Below are 23,004 nucleotides of genomic sequence, written 5' to 3'. Positions count from 1 at the left end.
GACTTCTCTGTCCCACCTTTCACTGTTATTAGTAAACGCTAACTATTTACTGAATAATTAAATGTATAAGAATATTGGTAATCTGAAATACGTACTACAAGGGTGATAAAACCTGGAACTTGTGAGGATAATAAAAGAGGAGGGAGGTACTTACTTAATGAAGGTAGAAATGATATAAGTATAGGCAAATATAGATGAAAAGGAAGAAGATAATAGGTACCTCTGAATTAGATTCAAATTATTAAACATTAAAGAATTTTACCATAGAAGTATTTTCAAACGTAGGATACTTTTTGTAAAAGTTGTTTAGGTTCCACCTAACCCTAAGAGTTAAAAAAGGTGCAAGCAATGACTAAAGGTACCTTTTAGCTGAGTAACAAAGAAGAGAAAAAAAAGTGTGCATTTATGGAGTTTGTACTTGATAAAAATAGAACACTTCAGAGAGGAGTTGATTCATTATTGAATTGAGCCATCAAGCAAGCTTGGGGAGCCGTCTTCAACCAAATTCTTTAAAAATAAGATCAATCCTAACCTATCTTAAATGATGTCAGCTCTATGCCTCAAATTCTTTAGATAATTTCCTTGTCCTTTATTCTATTTTTAGAGAAAACTATCTTAGAGTGACTATCAGAATTGGGTGGGAGGGCCTGCAAGTTAGGAGACCTTGAAATCACACCTGGCTCGTTACTTCATGTCTTAACCAAAAGTCTATGGTTCAATTCAAAACTAGATGCTTAGCATTACAGAAGTTTACCCTTTTTGTGGGATCAGATATACTCCTACTAGTCTATAAAAAATATTGAGAAGAATTTTAAAAGGTTCTCCTTTAATACTAAACAATGCCAACATGATAATGATGATCATTAGTATTTCATGTGCATGATCGATCTAATGTACTTCTTGTAAAGTCCATATTATTTTCTACATTTGATCAGTGAGGATACAGGCACAGAGAGGTTAAACAAATTGCTAAAACTGCCCAGCAAATGAATGGCAAATTCAGAATCTGAACCTAAACCCTTAGGATCCAGAGTTCATTTTCTAACATGTTTGGAAATGGTCACCAAAACCTGGGCAATTTTATCTCAATATAGTTGAAAAATACCAATAATGTTTTATAAATAACAAAATTTGGGTAAAAATATTTATGCAACAGCAAAAGTACAAAAACATCCCCTATACCTTCTCTTGATTAAAGGAAATATTCTACCTTAAAAAATAAATATCCAACAATATTCTTTTGTTATTACAGAACCTTATTAATCAGAGGTTAATTAAATTTTCTTTAGAAATCAGAATAAACTTTTTTTTGCAAAAAGGAAAAAATGTTTTATCGATTCTATAGTATGTCTAAATTTTTCTCATATACATACCTGCTTAAAGACACAATTTTCTTTATAGTTTTACATCTTCACATTGTGCCACAAAAAATAACATTTTCTCCAATGTCAAGTAAAGAAAGTTTTCATTAAATCAGACACATTAAATGATTTTAACTTAAAAGTGAAAAAATCTCATCCTGAATGACAGCATCCTGTTTTACCGTGCTCCCCAGAATTTTTTTCTATCTTTTTTTTAATCAAAGGAATTCTATCCTAAATTGAGAAGACAAAAGCATTGTGCAATAAGGTGAGAATCCCAGAAATCTACATTTTCTTTCAAATTCTCAAACTGTGTGGTATTATGGTATTTTAAATATAATACCTTTTGGTCCAGAATCTTGTGTAACATTGTGCTACAGTATACAGAATACAAACATTTGTGTGTATCACGAGTAACATTAGAATTGACATCATAATAATCAGAGATATTGTATCTTCATTTTTGTTTGCATTATATTTTCCAGCTGCTGGTTTCAGAAAATTGCCACTGGAGTTCCTCTCCTCTTCACGCACAGCAGAGAGCAATTTGCAAAGTCATGCAAGGGTGAAAATGTGATTGAAATATAGGCATCTTTCTTAATGAAAAATGTTACTGCTTTGGAAATTGTGGCTAAAACTATTTTGAAACTCACTTATATTCTAAAGTCCTACAACATAATAGTCTCCATTTATAAATATACTATCAATTGTAAATTACTTTGGCACCAAATAAAAGGTGGTGTTTTTTTTCCACAGAGGTTTTATGAAGTATGTATATTTACATAAAATTCTATCCGGGTTTTGGGGTATTTGATCAGTTTTTGTTTTTATTGAAGTAATTAAATGTCAGGACCTTTAAAATTAAATTCAATTTTCATTCATAAAAATGAAAATGTTGCCAAAACCTTGAATTGCAGGGAAGTCTCTGTTATTATTTTCTAAATGTCTAAAAACATATTGAGACTCAATTTATGACTTACAATATGACTAATTAACCTGAAGATATTTCTTTGGAGTATTGTTGTTTGTTACTTGTTTTTAAGCTCTAAAAATATACCCACTTTGAATGTAGATATAGCAAAAGATTTCTGTTCAAAGAAAAAGCAAGTAGAATTGATTAATTCCTACATAAGGATGAAAGAAAAGATGGAGACTTCAAGCAGAAGGAACATTTTGGTTCTTATAGTTTATCAAAAACAAAATCTATAAATAATAATGTTTATTTAACCTTCCATGTAACCAGTATATACACAAATAATTGTTTTTTAATTAGAGGTGAGAGTGTAAGAGTTTTACAACCTAATTAAAATACAAGAAAAGAGAGAGAGAGAGAATTGCTGATAGTAGCAACAGATGGTTAAATTTAAAAATTTGGTCCTACCTGGTCCATCCCAGTCACCTGTCTCAACCCCCGGTTGTCCTGCTTTCTCCAGCTGTGTGTCCCCATCTGATTCTGTGGTCTCCTGGACTCCTTCCTCATCACCTACAAAACAACAGCGCACAGAGAAAGAGAAATGAGCAAAGCTCTGGTTCATATTTAAATCCTCGTAGGGCGAAGTGCCTAGAATATGTCTAATTATATATTTGTTACATTGATTGTCCTTATACTGACAAATGGGTATCAATAATCATTTTGATGTCCATTACAGCTTTATAACAAACAAAATCAGCATTATTCATAAAAAATAAAGTTAACTGCTATAAACAATGAAAAACAGTGCCATAAAAAGTTTCATTTGCAGTTATTAATATTATACATAAGAAGAAACTCTAAAACGTAGTATGTAACTTTTAAAGTGCTTTCAATACGGAAAACCTTAACTCGCTCATTTCTGAGACATAATTTATATAGGGGTAATAGGCAGCAGACAAAATCCAATACTGTAGGAAAAGACATATTTGTGTTTTGGGTTGAATATAGGTTATTTTAAAGAATATTTTCTTTTTTCCCCAATATTAAGCTTGCTAAAACGAGGTCATACTTATTTTTAAAATGGGTCTAAAAAGCCATAACTAAATGATTAGCATATGACATGAGCCAGTCAGTGATTCAGTCTTCACAATGCAAGAAGCTATAAAGCTACACTTGTAATTCAATGAGTGCAGCCAGTCTGTCCAATTCTCTGCCTTCGTTTTCACAGGATTAAAGAAAACCGTAATACTTTTTGAGCAACACTATAGTTATGGCAAAGAAGGAGAAACACATTAACAATGCAATCACCTTTTAAAGTAAAAATATAACTAATAAGTGCTTTAATTTTAAGTGATAATGTACTGGGCTGCTTTAAAGGAAAGCAATCCACTTTAAACCGTGCACACAAAAATATTAAATCGAGCCTTCCTATAAATTATCAGGGATCTAAAAACAGAATAACAAGAAAATGTGACTCAGAAAAAGAGAGAATAATTATGAAAAACATGGCAACTAAATTTTGAAATTCTTAAATTAAGTGGCTTGCCCTCAGAAGTAGTTAAAACTATTTTTCACATAGTTGTCCAAATCCTGAGTAGATTTAAATCTTTATATTATATATAAAATACACTGAATTTTTAAAAATCTTTTAAAGTAACATAAAATACAGAAGTTTCAGGAAACTGTTATTACTACAAATGATGTTAACATGATGTTACTATGAGTTAACTTTATACACCATACATTTTATATGATTGCTATCTACAGGTTCACAAAATGAGTCACTCCAAAAGGTGGGAAAGGGTAGAGAGGGAATGCAAACCTAACAGAGGAACAATGCCTCCAGCGGGTAACAAAGAAAAAAAGTGCGTAACCCACAGTTCCGAACTCCAGGTCGGGAATTGAAGGCTCCTTAAAAGTTGAGTTATCTCGCCCTGGCCGGTTGGCTCAGTGGTAGAGTGTCGGCCTGGCGTGCAGAAGTCCCGGGTTCGATTCCCGGCCAGGGCACACAGGAGAAGCGCCCATCTGCTTCTCCACCCCTCCCCCTGTCCTTCCTCTCTGTCTCTCTCTTCCCCTCCCACAGCCGAGTCTCCATTGGAGCAAAGATGGCCCGGGCGCTGGGGATGGCTCTGTGGCCTCTGCCCCAGGCGCTAGAGTGGCTCTGGTCGCAACAGAGCGACGACTCCCCAGATGGGCAGAGCATCGCCTCCTGGTGGGCATGCCAGGTGGATCCCGGTCGGGCGCATGCGGGAGTCTGTCTGACTGCCTCCTGGTTTCCAGCTTCAGAAATATACAAAAAAAAAAAAAAAAAGTTGAGTTATCTCTTCCTTTTGGGGTGATCAGAATGAAGAGCAATAAAATTCTCTCCAGAAAATGTTTATGGAGTATCTACCAAGTTTAAGGAATTATAGTAGGTATATATGGAAAAATTATAATTTCTTATAGAAGTGGTAGAAAGTTCAAGAAAGAGAGGAAGTGTACAGACAGTGAGGGTATAAGGCAGGTCCAAGGGCCATGAGAAAGGTACCAAAGCTAAGTAGTAGGGCAAGAGCTTTAGTCTTCTGTGCTCCTTTTCGCAGGTCAAATAGAAGAATTTACAGACACCACAATCAATTTTCTTATGAAACAGGGGAAGAGTTCTCAGGTCTCAGACACAAACAGGGCTGGTCCTCAGCCTGCACACACAAACAAGCTATATGGCCTTTTAATACACTGAAATAGTGCAAACCCTGAGCTAATCTCAAAATGCCCCTCGGTACAACCCTGCCTGCCGCCGGCCACCTGCCCTCATTCAGAGTCTAAACCTAGTCAGAAGGAGGTTTATGGCATATGCTCTGGTTGGGCAGAGTCCATATTGTTAAATATTTTATGTTACTCCTGTACATGTGTAAGTATTGAATAACAGGCCATGTAGTTAGCAGACTGACATAACCAGAATCATGAACTATCAGCTGTAGTACAGAATCCTGATCTTTCCCACGAGCTGATGATTCTCCCCTTACCCTTCTGGCTGGCCCCAGTTGACTCTCCTCCCTCTCTGCCCACTTTGTGCCTCACAAAGGCTAACTTCTGTAGACTCCATCACTGGGGCTCCCTTGTTTTCTGATTTCTGGTTGCTTTCAGCCAATGGAAGCACTGAGAGTAGATCAGAGGTTCAGAGGCAGGAGGAGAGATATCAGGTACTTACCCCCTCAACCCCGTCCTCTTTCATGGTCTCCACTTTCAAGAATTGCTTGGAACTCTTTCAAAACAACCTTTCTCACCTCTCATCATTCACTGCATCAGGTGAGGAGAGCCATGCACAATTGAAAAAATATGAGTAATAATTCCAGAGCAACCCAAATAAGCAAGCAAGAAACCGTGGTGTTAAAAGTCACATATCCAAAGGGCCGGAGAAGAAAAAGTAAAATCTCGGGCAGAACCACTTGGAAAGTTTAAGTTTTATATTCAGATATTAGCTGTATCATCCTTATGGTCACACAAAGGAGTAAATCTTCCTGAATTTAACTATTATATTTAAATTGTTGAAAACATGGTTCCGTGCAAAATTCCATCAACCATTAGCATTTATGAAGCATATTTTTGAAGATACAATAAAATGTATAAAAAAGAAAAATTAATTTCTCTTAAAAACCATATAATCTAGTTAAGGAGATAGTTAATATGCATATGAGAGGTAACCACTGATTAAAAAAAAGAAACAATCAAAGCAGTCCATAAATAATTACAAATAAGAACAATTAAGATACAGAAATTCAGAGCCCAGAAGCATAAAATGACATTGACCAGGGAGAACCTATTAGGATTAATTTTGGAGTTCTGCATTCATATTGAAGTCAGTGAGAAGCATTAGTTATTTCAGAGCAAGACTGATATGACCGTGTAACATCAGTACAGTAATCAATATATCTTAATTGAGTTTCTATGAAGACACCTTGCCAGACCTCTGGTCTTTGAGTTTCCCCTTACTCATTCCATAACAACACGAACTCATGTCTCAGATAGTCTTGCCCAAAGTTTTTGTGAGACTATAGGTAACTATACTAGGAAATATTTTATTAGGCAAATTACATATTTGGAAGGAAAAATAATAACAAATATAGTAAGAAACAGGTATGTCTGAAAGAATATATCAGAGTAATTGCAATACTAACAAAAATTAGAAGTGAAAAGATTTCATATGAATTTATAAATGTTCATCTTTACCTTGGCTACTTGCTCAGTAGTAGAGTATCAGCCCAGCATATGGATGTCCTGGGTTCGATTCCCTGTTAGGAACCACCTGCTTCTCCACTCCTAGCAATCTCCCTTCTCTTTCTATCTCTTCCCCTTCCACAGCCATGGCTCAATTGGTTCAAGCGTACTGGGCGCTGAGGAAGACTCCATAGAGCAGGGCTCCCCAAACTACGGCCCGCGGGCCGCATGCGGCCCCCCGAGGCCATTTATCTGGCCCCCGATGCACTTCTGGAAGGGGCACCTCTTTCATTGGTGGTCAGTGAGAGGAGCATAGTTCCCATTGAAATACTGGTCAGTTTGTTGATTTAAATTTACTTGTTCTTTATTTTAAATATTGTATTTGTTCCCATTTTGTTTTTTTACTTTAAAATAAGATATGTGCAGTGTATGTAGGGATTTGTTCACAGTTTTTTTTAGTCTGGCCCTCCAACGGTCTGAGGGACAGTGAACTGGCCCCCTGTGTAAAAAGTTTGGGGACCCCTGCCATAGAGTCTCCACCTCAGGTGCTAAAAATAGCTCATTTGAAAGCATGGCCCCAGATGGGCAGAACATCAGCCCCAAATGGGGGTTGCTAGGTGGATCCTGGTTTTGACTCATGTGGGAGTCTGTCTCTCAATCTACCCTCTTCTAACTTGGAAAAGAATAAAAGAAAAAAATGTTTATCTTTATTGAACAAGGACGATATATTAAAATACTACTTTTTCATTCCTAGGTACTGTGTTGAGCACTAAAAATAAAAAACAAAGGTTGGTCCTTGTCTCACATAACTTCCAGACTAGAACAGAGATGAAGACAAACCAATAGACTGCAATTTCATGTCATAAACGCTTCAATGGGAGCAGTCTGTGTATATGATAGGAGCACACAGGTATGCCACCTAACCCAGACTTTGTGCAGTAGAAGCTTCCTGGAGGAAGGAACCAATAAAACACTGAGATTTTGGAGGTATAATCTTAGATGAAACTGAACTCTACAGGCTTAATGCTTCAATGCTCCATTTTTCATTTTAAAAATGAGAGCCACTTCCCAAAATCATCCCTTATAAAAAACATAATAGTAATTAAATTATTGTGCAGGAAAAATGAAGATGCTGAGATTAAAGACATTCAATGATGCAGGAGATAGACACAAATAAACATTTAAGGTACCAAAGAGAAACAGAAATATTGAGCCTGTATGATGATTAACTAAACAAAGTCTTTTCCGACCTGACTAGGTGGTGGCGCAGTGGATAGAGCATGGGGCTGGGATGTGGAGGGCCCAGGTTTGAGGCCCCGAGGTCTCCAGCTTTAGCGCAGGCTCATCTGGTTTGAGCAAAGCTCACCAGCTAAGACCCAAGGTCGCTGGCTTGAGCAAGGGGTTACTTGGTCTGCTGTAGCCCCATGGTCAAGGCACATAGGAGAAAGCAATCAATGAACAATTAAGTGCCACAACGAAAAACTGATGTTTGATGCTTCTCATATCTCTCCATTCATGTCTGTCTGTCTATATCTCTCTCTCTCTCTCTGACTCTCGCTCTGTCTCTGTAAAAAAAAAAAAAAGTATTTTTCTTCATTCACTATAGGCCAAATTTACCCATGGTTACTCTCATCCAGTACTGCTAGTAAAAGAAAATGGTAGAATAACTACAAATCTCAGCAGACCTTTGGTTCACAGAGAAATTTGGTAAATCACTCAAAATGAAAATACTATAATTCAGCTTATGAAGTAAGTACTTGATTGAACTAGTCATTTCATGTAATAAAATCATTTCATTAAATGTTGCTTAACTGCTAAATCACAACTGTAGAGCTTAGATTTCAACTTGTGCCAACATCTGGAGCAATACTCAGTATTGATCATTCTGATTCATGGAATCCTTTTCTCTAATATGTTTCATAATGCAGCACCTATAATTACGAATACTGAAAAATATATTTCAGATTAATTAAAGAAGCATTGTAAAAGAGCTGATTGTACACAATTAGCAGCTTAAAAGAAACTGTACATATTTCAGCTATTTATGAAATTGGGTACATGTATAATATTAATAAAAATAAGTTCTCAGAGAGAAGACTAAAGTTTTTGCCTAATTATTCACTGGTGTTTTCATAGAGAATGCAAAAAAGGGATAGTTACCAACGATATAAGAATGTCATAGAAAATGACCAAAGCAGTGTAGAAAACAAAATGGGTCAAAATTAAATTTATATTCATTTCAATATCTGTTATGTACCAAATATAGAAATCCTAAAGTTAAGGTAGAGACCATGTCATGAAGCTCAGATTCTATATTATGCCTAATCGTGGCTACCATTTTCTGAGCACCTCACAGCACTAGCTAAATGCTTTATAACATCACTTCAACAACCCTACCATGCACTAGGAACCTTATATTTCAGAAGAGTAAACTAAGAGGCAGATGTGAGAAGATACCCAGGCACATTGCTAGTAAGTGGCACGGTGAATAACTGATCCCAAGTGAGTCTGAATCCAAAGACCATACTTGGAGCCCATGAGGAGGTTATGAAGTCTACTGGATTTCAAACAACAAAGGGCAAGACAGGATCGGACAGCTGTTTTCCCCATCTATAAGCCTTGTTTCTTCATTATGCTTACATATTGAAATGAAATGTCTGATGAATTTGATTTTTATAAGCATTTTTTCTCTGATGTACTATTTTACTTGTAACTCAGTAAAATCAACTACATACAGATGCTTAATCAATAACCATTGCTCACTGACCAGTGAGGTAATTAGATTTTGGTTTCATTCTTTTTACCATAATCTACTGCAACAGCATTACATTCACTAATTAATTGCTTTCAGCATACTATTTCTATTTAATAACTAAAATATGTCACATTTTCCAACTTTTACAGTCTTCACCTTCTAAGTTTATCTCAGGAAACTAGCTCTCATTTTTATGGTAATATTTCTACCTAATTCATTCTTAATCTTCTGACTAATGAAAAGTGAAATGATTAAAAAATAATCTAATCAAATATGAAATCTTTGAATTACTTTTAAGAAACATTATTTTTCCCCCTCACAATGGAGACTTGCTTCTTTCCTATCAATATATTTATTCTCATGAAACATTTACAAACAGAATTTCATTTTGATATTAACCCAATTCCAGCTTCTACTTGATTTGAATGTAAATGACTATACTGACCATCGTCCTTTTTACTTTTTTCCATTTTTAGTTTTTATATGTTGGAAGTCAGCACTTCAGAATAGTGTATGAAAAGTGGTATGAATAATTAATAGCCAACACAATAATAACAAGTTTGTTAAGATACTGCTTCAAACACTTTGTTGGTAGGAAGAGGAAAGGAAGAGAGAAAAGGATGCTAGAAGGAGAATTGCAGAGGGTGCTCCGAATGCATTTGACATCCATTCATTTACTTGCTAAATTCTTTATTCACATATTTTTAAGTAGAAATTGCAGTGTGTTTTTAGCAAAGCACAAACACATTTAATGGAATAATCACTAAATATATCCAGAAACCAATTTATAAAATGATGAAACGAAATAAATGTCAAGCAGTAACAAAATCTATAATATTTCTAAAATTATGGCTATGGAGTTAATGGTTTTCCATTGCAAGATTAAACTCCTTTGTTGCTCTTTTAAAAGATATCATGCATATTTTGTGGGCCCTTCCATTTTTCTTAGTCTACTTTTCAGAATCAATGAGAGTCCTATAGGAAGAAACTGAAGGTGTTATTTAGCAATATAATACACAGAATAAATGAATGGGGGAATGCACTAGAATATAGTCTTTGAAACACATGAAACAGAATCTTTCAATTCCATATTAGGTATTGTTGTTGGCAAAGTGGTAAAAGCAGGGGTTGTACTATACAGGCAAAAAAAAAAGTCAAAAACACAAACAAACATCTTTTCAATGTCAGTTAGATATTCCTATAAAAATTAAAGATTTGCCACATTCTGTGACAGTCACCTTTTTCTGCACAAAGTAGCAGCAGTGTTTGAAAGCAGTCATGCAAGCAAACAACCTTTCTCAACCCTGCTCTTTTAATCCAGGTAGTTCCTATCAATAGCAACCTCTTATAGAGATTTTTATACAATGTAACTATTGAACTTTCTTGACTAGGAGTGTTACTGTAGCCGTTAGTCATCCCTATAATGTATTTTGCAATCAGCTAAATCATCAAAGTATTTTTTAACAATGAACAGTTCAGAAGTGACAGATCTACTTTCTTGTTCACAACTGCTTATCAGTGAAAAGATATCACATATGTTTTCCAGGTGCTTCCTATAGTTAGGGTACCTTCACAGAAGCGCACATGAAAGATAAGGTCATAAAAGAGATGAAAAATGTGTGAGCTTCATACACTTATGGTTTTATCATCAGACAAGATAGCTTTGGTTAAAGTACTTTAACACTCAAAAACAGAAAACAGCAGCTCGTATTGAAGGGCGAGAACATTTCAGTTTAAGATTCAGTTTGTGTTTGCTTTGCCTAATAGTTTCACAATATTGTTTGGCTTAAAACAATTGTTTGGCCGCTGATTATCCAAACAAAAGTGTCACATTAAATTAACTCTGCATTGCCAAATTACAGACACAGTTATATCTTCACATATGAAAAATAAAAACATAAAATGATTTTTATTGTTACATAAAAGGAAATCTAAAACATTTCAATTAAAAAGAATAGCTTTATTATTCTGTGGATCTCTATAATGGTTTCTGACTCGTCTCCATCTGACTTACTACAAATGTATAAGAAAACAGGATTTTGCCAAGTTTTGGATAGTTCAATCCAGCACACAATGACTTTTAAAAATGCATGTGATTTCCTTGTAACTTAAATAATAGCCTTTTCAGATCCCAGAATATGAACAGTTAAACAGATTTAAAAAAAAAAAAAAACAGAATCCAGCTCTGGCCAGATAGATCAGTTGGTTAGAACGTTGTCCTTATGTGCTAAGGTTGTGGATTTCATCCTCAGTCAAGGTATATAAAAGAATCAACCAATGAATGCATAAATAAGAGGAACAACAAATCAGGGTTTTTTTCTCTCTCTCTACCCCCTCCCTTCCTTCCTCTCTCTCTAAAATCAATAAATAAAAATAAAAATAAGTAGAATCCACATTTTTTTACTATAAATTTTCAGACCCTGGATGAGGAAATAATCCTGAAATAGCTTATGGTCTAGGGCAGTGGTCCCCAACCTTTTTTGGGCAACGGACCGGTTTAATGTCAGAAAATATTTTCACAGACTGGCCTTTAGGGTGGGATGGATAAATGTATCACGTGACCGAGACAAGCATCAAGAGTGAGTCTTAGACAGATGTAACAGAGGGAATCTGGTCATTTTTAAAAAATAAAACATCATTCAGACTTAAATATAAATAAAATGGAAATAATATAAGTTATTTATTCTTTCTCTGCAGACCGGTACCAAATGGCCCACGGACCGCTACAGGTCTGTGGCCCAGGGGGTTGGGGACCACTGGTCTAGGGCTCAGTCTTATTTTGAAAAAAAACTCAATCTCTGCAGTCAATGGGAAACCACTGTAATTTGTGACATTTTATTGTAGCTTGAAAGGAATCATTATATTAAAAAATACTAACAGTTATGATCACTATAGCATATAAAAGTCACATTAGTAGTACTGATAACTTAGGGGGGGAAAAACAATGATTTATAAATTCTTTCTACAGTACTGAGCATTGATCCTTGATGTCAACAGCATCCTTCTATGAAAAGAGTTTCACTCAAAACTTTTTAAGTTCACTGAAGATTTGAAGCATAAAGAATATAAGACAAATTCTCAGCAGTATATCATTCAAATAATTTTATTCCTCATTATTTCTCTCAATGAGCACTTGAAAAAAGTCAAATATTTCAGCAAGTATGATGGGAAAGACATCCTATTTTAAAGATGTTTCTATAATATGTATTTGAAAGTTTATATTTAAATATTTTTTAAAATTTTCTCTTTCTCTGCTCCCCCACTCCAAACAAACAAATCAGAAACATAAAAATACTGCAACCACTAGATTACATCTGGGGAAGGATTCTATACAATTAAGGTACTTCTTATTCCAAAGAAAAGACAAAGTAATGTCTGGTAGTCTATAACTGAGGAACTGTATTTACCTATTCGTAGTTTTCTTGGTCTACCTTCAAGAAGCTATCGCTTCAGTTTGCTGGGCTCAGTTATCTGCTTCAAATCCACTATTCACTTTAGAAAATCATTATCCCCATCAACAATGAGTCAAGCCCAATACAGTGACCAAAACTATCTCCCCAACAGGCCAACCTAGTGTCAGAAACATCAAACTAAGTTGAAGGAGGTTTATTTGAACATTGTTTTCCATACAATCTTATCGTTTAGTCTTTCCTTTTTAACAAAATGATTCATTCCAGAGAGGTGGTTCCTCTCTCATAATCCATTTAAGAATATAATTCTCAAGCAATCACTCATTACCATACAATTCTATTAATATAATATAATATACATATAAATAGACTTTATTCAAGCCATATATCCCAAAATGCTAATGACAATGGAGAATGCATGTTCTGGGAAAGCCACTAACAAAGACTTTGGTCCCTTATCCAACTCTAGTTCAAACTCCCAAATAATGAAGGATGCTCAGAGCTCACATGTAGAGGATAATATTTATTTCCCCTGATAAACCCTGTTTTTTCTACTGCTTGAGCACCGAAATTATATCTTACTCTTTCATTTTCTCTCTCTACTATGGCTTAGGGGAGCTCAAATTTGCATTTAATGTTTCAGCTTTCAAATAATCACCTTCCTTTCTTATGCTTCCTCTCAGTATTTTCTGTCCTTCACCCTAAGCTTATTGTCCTTCCTGACCTCTCTAGCCCAAACCTATTTCTCCTGGGTCAGCTCACACTACAGTGCCCATTCTCTTCACAGGCCCACCAGGCTCTTGCCAGCCTCACACTGTTCCCTCTACCCGGGACCCTCTTACTTCTTTTTACCTAGCTAATGGCTATTCAGCACTAGATGCCAGCTCAAGGGTGCTGTTCTTAAGGACTCTTTCTCTGATCATCCTCACTAGTTCAAAACACACTGCACTGCTTGTGTGATTATTTTACTAATGACTGCCTCCCCGTTATACGTTAAATTCCAAGATGGCCAGAACCTTCCCTGTGTTTAGTACCCTGGTATTCCTAGGATGTATCCATCACAATGTCTCATATAATAGGTGTGCATATAGATATCTATTCGAGTGGATAAAGCAAGCACGTGGAACGGACTCACACAATGCTTTGAGTTAGTAATTATCCCAATAATCAGGCAAAGACAAAAGCTATGTCCTTTGCATAAGCTGAAAATTCTCCCTAGTAACAAAGTTTAGAGTTGGACTGTGGCCACCTGATGAAAGAAAAGACCACATTTCCCAGCCTCTCTTTTAGTGAAGAGGGACCACTACTGAAGACTACGTTCTGGACAATGGAGTATAAGTGGGAAGGTCTGTGGCAGCTCCCAGGATTCTATTCTTACAACTGAAACCTACTACTAACAAAGTTTGCATATCTGTGGGAAAAAAAAAAAAAAGTATTCTAGGTCACGTCAGCCTCATGGCAACTCAGATCCATATCTAGCTTCCACCACCAGGGATATTCCAAGTATGTTATCACAAGACCCATTTCGTCTCTTTACCACATGGTCTTCCCACATCACCTCCTCCCTCAGGGCCAGCAAGAGGTCCTTGGCTGCTGGTGATAACACAGGAAAAACACAGATAATATCCACAGCATCGTCTAGATTTTCAGGAATGTGGGAGAATTGCTTTTCCTCTCTGCTTTAATTTTTAACACAGTTCTTTCAGGAGTACATGTGGTCTCTTCAGACTCAGGGCAACAAAGCCGACAGTGATAATAGATGGGAAATTAAAAAACCTTCTATAAATACTAAGACATTTTAGAAATCTTATTCAAGGTTTTCCAAAAATTAGGAACTTGAAACCAGACTTAACATCCTCAACCACAGCTGTTGCTCATGAGATCACCTGTATTTACTGAAGGTACAAACTGGTATGGATTCAGGTTTTGTGGGGCCTGAATCCTTAAGAGAAGATTACAAAGTTATAATTACAAAATGAGGTAAGGAGTCTTCACAAGTGAGGCATTGTAGAGCTATGTTCCATGACATTGTAGTCTTAGGTCTATCACTCAATAGAGAAGAATGTCTAATTAAATAATTATTAAACTAAAAGGGTGATGAGTAGATCTAATATTTATCTGGTGATGTTAAGTGTGAAGGTGAGATATGCTTTACATACATTTTCAAAATTCTTTCCTTTCTTTAATGGTCTTAATGATTTTAAGGGCCACCTTAAAAGTTCCCCAACACAACTACCAGTGTTCTAGTATAGAGAACATATCACTCTTCTTTAAACTGGATTTTCCTTAGGATTTTCCCAGTATTACCCTATATGTCTGGAGAATTGTTTCTTGTTACAACTTATTGTATTTTGCATTCCCTTTAGTAGCCGGCCACTAGAATGGACTAACAGAGCACAGGACACAAGGGTTAAATGAGGCAGATAAATGGTGGTGAACAGTTGCCATAATAGAATGATGCACATTACTATAGGAAAGCTTAAGACTGAATGCACTGCTACCTTAATCAGCTACAAATCAACATTGTCTCCACTTCTCATACTTACTCCCTTGTCTCTCTTGTGCATATATTTTTCTTCACTTACTAGAGGACTATGTCTTTAAGAAATGAGAACCTTCCTTATATATTCCCCTTTTTGCCTCTGTACACGTGTGGTAATGTATGGGCACTCACACACATCTATGCTAATATTATACAACCAGAAATAAACAATACAGGTTTTCAGTGCTAGTTAACTAGCCTGAACTATAATTTGCATTAAAAAAAAAAACTTATCTAAGACCCCAAATATACAGGGTGGGGCAAAAGCTGGTTTACAGTTGTGAGTATGTGAAATACAGAATATATTCTTGTATAATTATTAACTACTGTATTATTTTCCATCTGAATGACGTTTGCCCCACCCGGTAGTGCCTTGTGCTAATTCTATGGCAACAACAGAAATCCCATCCCATCCCATTGTTAAATAGGTAGGGGTATAAAGTGTTTATTCATCTGTACTGGAGATTTCCAACTTGATTAACCTCTATCTTTAAAAATAAGCCTTAAAGAGACCTTCCCTTCTCACTGTCAGAAAAATATAATCACAGCTTACCGTCTGTGCAATTCCACTTTCCATCTCTGCTATGTGCGTAAGCCTTGGTAAGATACAGCCACTGTCAAGTTTCAGAACAGTTCCTTGTCTAATCTTTCTGCTTCTCCAGATCTTTGATACAGAACCTGTTAGAATGTAGTGCTTACTTTTCCAGTTCCTATGTTTATCTCACTTCCACTCTTACCATCTGCTGTGCTGCATTTCCTTCAGAAAAGTGAAGTTTTCACAGTGCCCAGAGCCTTCTCTGCAAACAATACTCTATTCCCCTCTTCCTTCCTTCCTTTCTACACTTTTTATTTGGCCTTATTTTGTGTTAAGGTCGAGTTGTTTTAAAGAGTTCACTTTGCAAACATATCTTCAGGGCTGAAATTCCTATCCGAAGAGTTCTGATAGATATGTAAACACTTGTGCCTTTTATCACTGGCTTCTGCCCAAATCCACACATTTCAGTTCTTCCCGCTCTTTTGAATTACCTGAAAAACAACTTCACAGGACACAGGCAGTGAAGAATTGTGGCTAATTTCATGCCCTCCAAACCAGAGTGACCGTCATTCAGTTAGTATAACGAGCTTGCATTTTAGCCCTCTCATTCTATCAAAATGCCAGTTCTTACTGTGAGCTGGTTAATACTGTCAGGGAGACTTTGAAGAAATACCAAAATGATAGAAATATTTTAAGCAGGCCCCTAATTCACTTACTTTAACCTTTTCAAACATTTCTTGTTTTTATAAGTGCCCTTAATCTTGGCTGACCAAACATGTTTGATATGTTTAATGAGAGAATGCCAGGTATAAAATACCTTGAAAAGCGAACTTTATACTTCATAAATCCAGGCTTCCTCAAATGTGTTCATCACTTTCTATCAAGATTATTATAACCTGGCCAGGTGGTGGTGCAGTGGATAGAACATTGGACTGGGACGCAGAGGACTCAGGTTTGAAACCCTGAGGTCGCCGACCTGAGCCTGGGCTCATCCAGCTTGAGCACAGGCTCACCAGCTTGAGCGTGGGCTCACTGGCTTGAAGCCCAAGGTCCTGGCTTTAGTCCAAGGTCACTGGCTTGAGCCCAAGGTCACTGGCTTGAGCAAGGGTCACTTACTCTGCTGTAGCCCCCTGGTCAAGGCACATATGAGAAAAAAATCAATGAACAACTAAGGTGCCACAACAAAGGGTTGATGCTTCTCATTTTTCTCCCTTACTGACTGTCTGTCCCTATCTGTCCCTCTCTCTGTCTCTATCTCTGTATCTATCTCACACACACACACACACACACACACACACACACACACACACACACAAGATTATTATATAATGATGGACATCAAAAAACAAAATTAGTTCTCTATTTTCATAAGTACAATAACCTAAGTTATAATTCAGGATTAACCTTTAGTAGTTTGGTGACTTTAGCCAAGTTACTGAACCTCCAGAGGTCATAGGTGAAAACAGCATCTACCCTGTTGGACAGTAAGTTGATTAGGATGATACGTGGACAGCAAGATGTCTGACTTCCAGGAGCCATCAGCAAATGGAAGTTGTTATTACCATTACTATAATTATTATAATTGGTACGTAGTTTCAATGTCAATCTCTGAAATCTCACGAACTACAAAAAAGCTGAAATAGCAATGTGCATTCGCTATCAGTATTACCTTCAGGGGTATCACACATTCAGTTATTTTTACCTGACCTTTTAAGAACAGCAAAAAAGTAAAGGGTTTTATTACTATAATTAAATTCATCATACCAGAGATTTATACATTTCCCCTTATACAGTCTAGGCCTACCGGAGATTAAGACTGTCCCATCAGGTAATGGAGGGGCAAATTCTCAAATACTGCCTGTTGCTTCCAGAATGATAATCAAATGTGGTAAAAAAATTTCCATCCTAACAACAGAATATGAATTTTATATTAGAAGATTAAGAGCTTTGAAAAGCTTATTTGATTTAAACCTAAAAAAACAAACCTAGGGCAGCACTAATAAAATATTTTTAAATTATTTATGATGTTTAAGGATAAAAAGTGGAGGAGACAGGACTAATTCCGAGAGATCAGTTTCTCAAAAATGATTACATTTTATCTCAAATCATAACGTGAGCAATGGTCAAATTCTAGGTTGTTAACTATGTTAATTCTATATGATTAAAATAAATTAGCTTTCCAGGCTTCCCTAAAGCTATTCATACTCTTAATTTTCTTTTAAATAAAAATATGAATTAAGAATTAGTAGAGATAAATGACTGGCAGACATTAATGTAGATCTGTGTGATTTATATATATTTAATTTCAGCAAGTATATGAAATATCCATCTTTTTAGTTTAAAATTGCTATTTGTATTATTACAACTGGATCAAAACTGCTTTCTTCATTCAATCTGAAACATCACTGAGAAAATAACAGCAATAAGAGGGCTTTCAAATAAGTAGCTCTCCTTTATAGTGCTCAGCTAAAATTAATGATCAACTAATTCAATATCTAGATGAAAAGTGAAAAATTCAATCAGTCATGCAGATGTCACGTCTCCTAACATCCAGATGCTTAAATGTGTGTACATAACAGGAGATTAAATAAATTCTTACTCTTCTCCTGATTTTCAATATTGTGGGGAAACCAGCAAACTTACACTAGATTTTACAGATCAGACAAATGTTCTTACACTTGCAAAATCCTTACACATAAAACCAAAAACTTAATTTTTTTAAATACTAAAAATGGTTTAATATTAACTTGCAATTTTTTATTATCAATGAAGTCGATATAAAATAAAGAGGTAATTAAAACTTAGGAAATATCTCTCAACATCTTATATGACAAAAGCAGGATAAAATATATATTATTACAATAGATGTTGTCTCATAAACTATAAAATACCTATCTATATATTTTACCAAGTTTTAATATGTTTCAAAAAATATCTGGCAGATTGCACGGTTGAGATCTACTGATGATCAGCTCACAAAAATAAAAGCACTGAATTTGGTTTATCATATGCAAAAAGGTGACATAATTATCATACATGATTCATATAAATGATATCATCATGAGTCATTTCAACATAGCATAAAGGTAATCATTTCAATTTTGTTAAAATTGCTATGATGATATATATGGGATCAGAGATGCAGTAGACAGACAAAACTTGATCTGACCTTTACATATACAAACTAAGTCATCAAAATGTGTGCACCTTCCGGTCCCATGAAAACCCAAAAATTTCTAACTCCCCTGTGAAAATAAATTGCCCTCAAATGCTCACTCGTTTTTTTCAACAGTTTTACTTTAAGAAAAAAAAAAAGATCTGAATCCAAAAAAAAACAAACTATGATTTGAGGATATTTAAGGTGGCCATAACAGAATGAAACTATATACAATGTCATAAGTTTTCTTTTTTTTTTTAACCTCATGAGCTAAAAATGTAAACAAGACACCTATAGCTTTCTATTTCTATTTTCGAAAATGAAGTGCTTTTCATTTTGCATTGCTGGATGACTTAGGTAAGAAAAATTGAAATAATTTTAAAAAGAGAGAAAGAAAAGTACTGAATCCAGGAGAACAGAGGGTCTGCCAAGGAACAATAATGTCATGTGGAGGGAGGGGGAGGGGCAGAGAAGGGAAGGGAAGTGCGTGCCAGGCAAAGCTGGGGGCTGTTCAATCAGCTCTATCAGGGCTCCATCAGTGTCTCCACTCCAGCCAAATCCAGAGAAAACAAGGAGTCAAAGATTCAGGTCAATAAGCTTATAGGCGATTTGCACAAACAGCTCCTCCAGCAAGGTAAAAAACAAAGTCATATTGGCTTTTCTTTTTTATTCCTTCTCTTTGAACTCCCTGGTCCAAACACACTCTGGAAATGTCACTGTTATATGCAAGAATTTTAAAAGCTCAGCTTCTTAATCCCGTTAAGAAAAAAAGGAACAAAGTTGCCTGTAAAGACCTCCTTTCTTATTGGGCTCAAAGTGATAGGGTAGAGCAGCCTTTTGTGGATGCTGATTCCAGCTGCCCAAGCAGCAGAGGAGACAAAAACATGTCATTAAAGGCACAAAAGAGGAGCAAAGAAAACATATTGATTGAAAAGGGTTTATGAAACATAGGTAAAAACGATTTTCTGAACTAAAAAAATAATAATAGTAATAAAATGAAAAGAAGATAGGAAATAAAATAGCATGACTGTTTGACACTGGATCAAATGAAAAACAAGCACTTGCCACTCCCACAACCACATCTGTATGAAGGTGTGTTTTCCTTCTCCTCCTCCTCAGTTTTAAGGACCTAGATAATATTTTTATGGGGAGCGGGGGAGAATAAATGCCAGTAATCTATTCTTGCATTTGTTATAATCCAAAAAGAAATAACTTTGCCTCAGTGATTTTTAAATTTTTAAACAAAGCTACAAAACTTACTGACAGGAAGGAAGAAGGTGAGGAGAGGGACATTTCACTATCTCTGACAACCTACCGGTAGGAACAGTTAAGCACGATACTGAAAATGATTCTGATCCTCACGCCTCCTACTCTTTATCTTTCAGGTACAAGGATGTGAAAAGATACAGAATATACACACCCATCTCTGGTATGGTGGGAGGGCGCAAAGTGACTCACATCATTCTCCAACACCCAACCTGCTCTTCCGGAAACCACTTTAATGAGCTACAGATGGAGCCTCATCAAGCCCCTGGCTACAGGGATGATTCTGATTGGGGTTATCTGTATCTCCTGACAGCTTCCCCAGTTTGCTGGCTTCCATTTCCTGCCTTTAAAAAAATTATTGAATTTATTGGGGTGACATTGGTTAATAAAGTTATATAGGTTCCAGGTGTATAATTCTCTAATGCATCACCCTGTATATTGTATTTTGTGTTCACCATCCCATCCCAAGTCAAGTCTCCTTCAATCACCATTGATCCCCTCTGCTCTCCTCCACCTTCTCCACCTCCTTTCCCTCTGATAATCACCACAATGTTGTCTGTGTCTATGACTTGTTGTTGTTTTTAACTTTCTGCAGCCCTTTCTTCTCTAGGTACTTCCACATAGTGTCATGACCATGCCTCTTCCGCCAGTTTTACCCCAACTCTCCTCTGTGGCTCTCTCAAGCCTTCCACAGTGGTGGGACTCCAACAGATTCCTAGAGCAACAAGTTCCACAGGTATGATGACACCTCTCCTACTCCCCAGCTCTCTGCTGTCCTCTCCTGGCTCCCGGCAAAAGTAGCCTCATAGACAGCCAACTTGACTCAGTCAGTACTAGAAGCTCACTCCCTTTCCTCAGGTCTCTGCTCCAAGTTCACCGTCCTCATCACTATTTATAAAATAGCCTGCACGTGCTACACACTGTCACTTGATCACAGTTCTGCTTTTCTTCACAGTGTTCAACATTACCCTTTGCATTGCCCAATGTGAGTTTGTCTCTCTCCTGAGAGCGGGACTGACTTGTCTCTTGCTGTATCCTCAGCAATGAAAAGGGGTCTGACACATAGCAGATGTTTAATATATAGGTTGAGTTGTTTTGAATTTGATGTATCGGACAGAACTGGAAGCTTCTGCCAACCTAATCGAATATCTGTTTATGTTTGCTTTGGGTTTGGTATTAATTACTTCTGGGGATAGAGCTAAGTCCAAGTCTATGTAACTCAGGTTGCAATCTATTATCCTTAATATGCTTTGCATTTTCTATTCTAAAGCTTATTTAAGTTTAAAATGGAAATATAATCTTTACTTACTGCACACTACCTATATCAAAACTTTGTGAATGTTGTGAAGAAAAATCCATTGTTATACTGTTTCCTTAATGTATGGATTTCCATTCTATTCCCTTTTTTCAACCCTAATCTTTTCAGACTGAGGGGATCTAATACAGGGTGAAGGAAAAGGAGGAAAAAAACTCTTTTTCCCCCACTCTGTATTAGATCCCCTCTCATCATCCTCCATATCTAGATACTATGTGACTCCTCTCATTCATATCCAGATACTAGAAGTAAATTTTGCTTCCCAAATCAATTCAGATGCTATAATTTCCCCTTTCAGCCTTGTGAGAGATGTCATCAAAGATGTTTGTAAGGATGCTTGGTAACTTTTCTAATAATTATGGACAATTCAGAGCTCACCGACATGTAGTTTCTTTATTATTTTTTTAATAGCATTACATCCTATTAGCCAACAGTGATATTGATCTGACATTTTTCTTCCTGTTCATATACCCTGTGATATTCTCCTGGAATGGGTCCCAAGATATGTTTATTCACTTTACTCATTAACAAACATGAGTATTTCTACCAGAAAACCCTCTTCCAAATAATTAATACTGTTGTTTTAGAACTGCTCTGTGTCAACCCTGCTATGAAGCTTACTATCTCTGGGTTAATCCAAGAATTGCTAATAAGTAAAAGAATTCGCACCTGCCAGTGGTGACAAAGCTAGAAACTTTTTAGGTTGTTTCCCAGACCACCTGTGTTTTAATTTATATCAGTGCACTTAGTTCTAAACATGCATGGATGGACTTCTCTGTTTACCATATAAACCCCACTTAAGGCAGAAAAAAAACCCCACTGAAGCAAATTATCCAGGACCATGGGAAATGTGTAGCACTTATGGGCCCAGCCTTGATGTCTTCGTCATCTGTAAATTCAAGGAAATAATTCTTGCTTGTTTCCTTCCTCTCAGAGATACCATAAGGCAAAATGCCAAAAATCTAAACTCACTGAACAAAAAGAGGATAACACAAACTAAAAGTATTACTTTATATTTAGCTAAAATTCTTAAAATCGAAGGGTAGCAAAGCAACCTTGAATAGTATTTTTAAATAAACATAGTAGATTGCATTCATTTGAAAGATGAAAACTAGAAACAGAAAATATACAACTGACCCACATTAAAAAACAACAGAGGAAACTCTAACAGAATCTGTCATGCTCGAATTTAAGCCCCGTGATTATAACAAGGGTTTACTAAAGGTGGTCTTTTACAAATTTAATTGTGAATATTTATATTTTAGGTTCATGTGATTAAGAGTTCTATACATTCAAAGCTGACAGAAAATTCTGACCAACATTTTTTGACATTACTGTGGAGTATTACATTACTTGAGTGGTGTGACAATATTTAATCATATTGTATGATGACTAGCAACTTTACTAACAGTAATTAGACATGTCAAAAAGCCTTCCAGTTTAAAATAATAAAATTGATAATATTCATGGAGAGCTGAGGAAACTACTTCAATAATGAGTCAAGAGTCATTATAAACACTGAAGATATCCTGCATAATATAGAAGCTCAATTTCAA

General features: G+C 36.1%; 1 protein-coding gene across 2 annotated transcripts in view; it reads right to left on the bottom strand.

The window, feature by feature from the left end:
* ZFPM2 (zinc finger protein, FOG family member 2) overlaps window positions 1–23,004 on the bottom strand; it is a 496,687-nt gene that overhangs the window by 363,690 nt on the left and 109,993 nt on the right. For both annotated transcript variants that reach the window (XM_066379346.1, XM_066379347.1), the window contains one exon: window positions 2,743–2,844. In XM_066379346.1, coding sequence (XP_066235443.1) covers window positions 2,743–2,844 — 102 coding nt within the window. The remainder of the gene's footprint in view (window positions 1–2,742; window positions 2,845–23,004) is intronic.

Source organism: Saccopteryx leptura, chromosome 3 (genome assembly GCF_036850995.1).
Source record: "Saccopteryx leptura isolate mSacLep1 chromosome 3, mSacLep1_pri_phased_curated, whole genome shotgun sequence".
Taxonomy (NCBI): Eukaryota; Metazoa; Chordata; class Mammalia; order Chiroptera; family Emballonuridae; genus Saccopteryx; species Saccopteryx leptura.
Note: the sequence above shows the minus strand (reverse complement) of the source record. Positions and strands in the feature narration are given on the sequence as shown.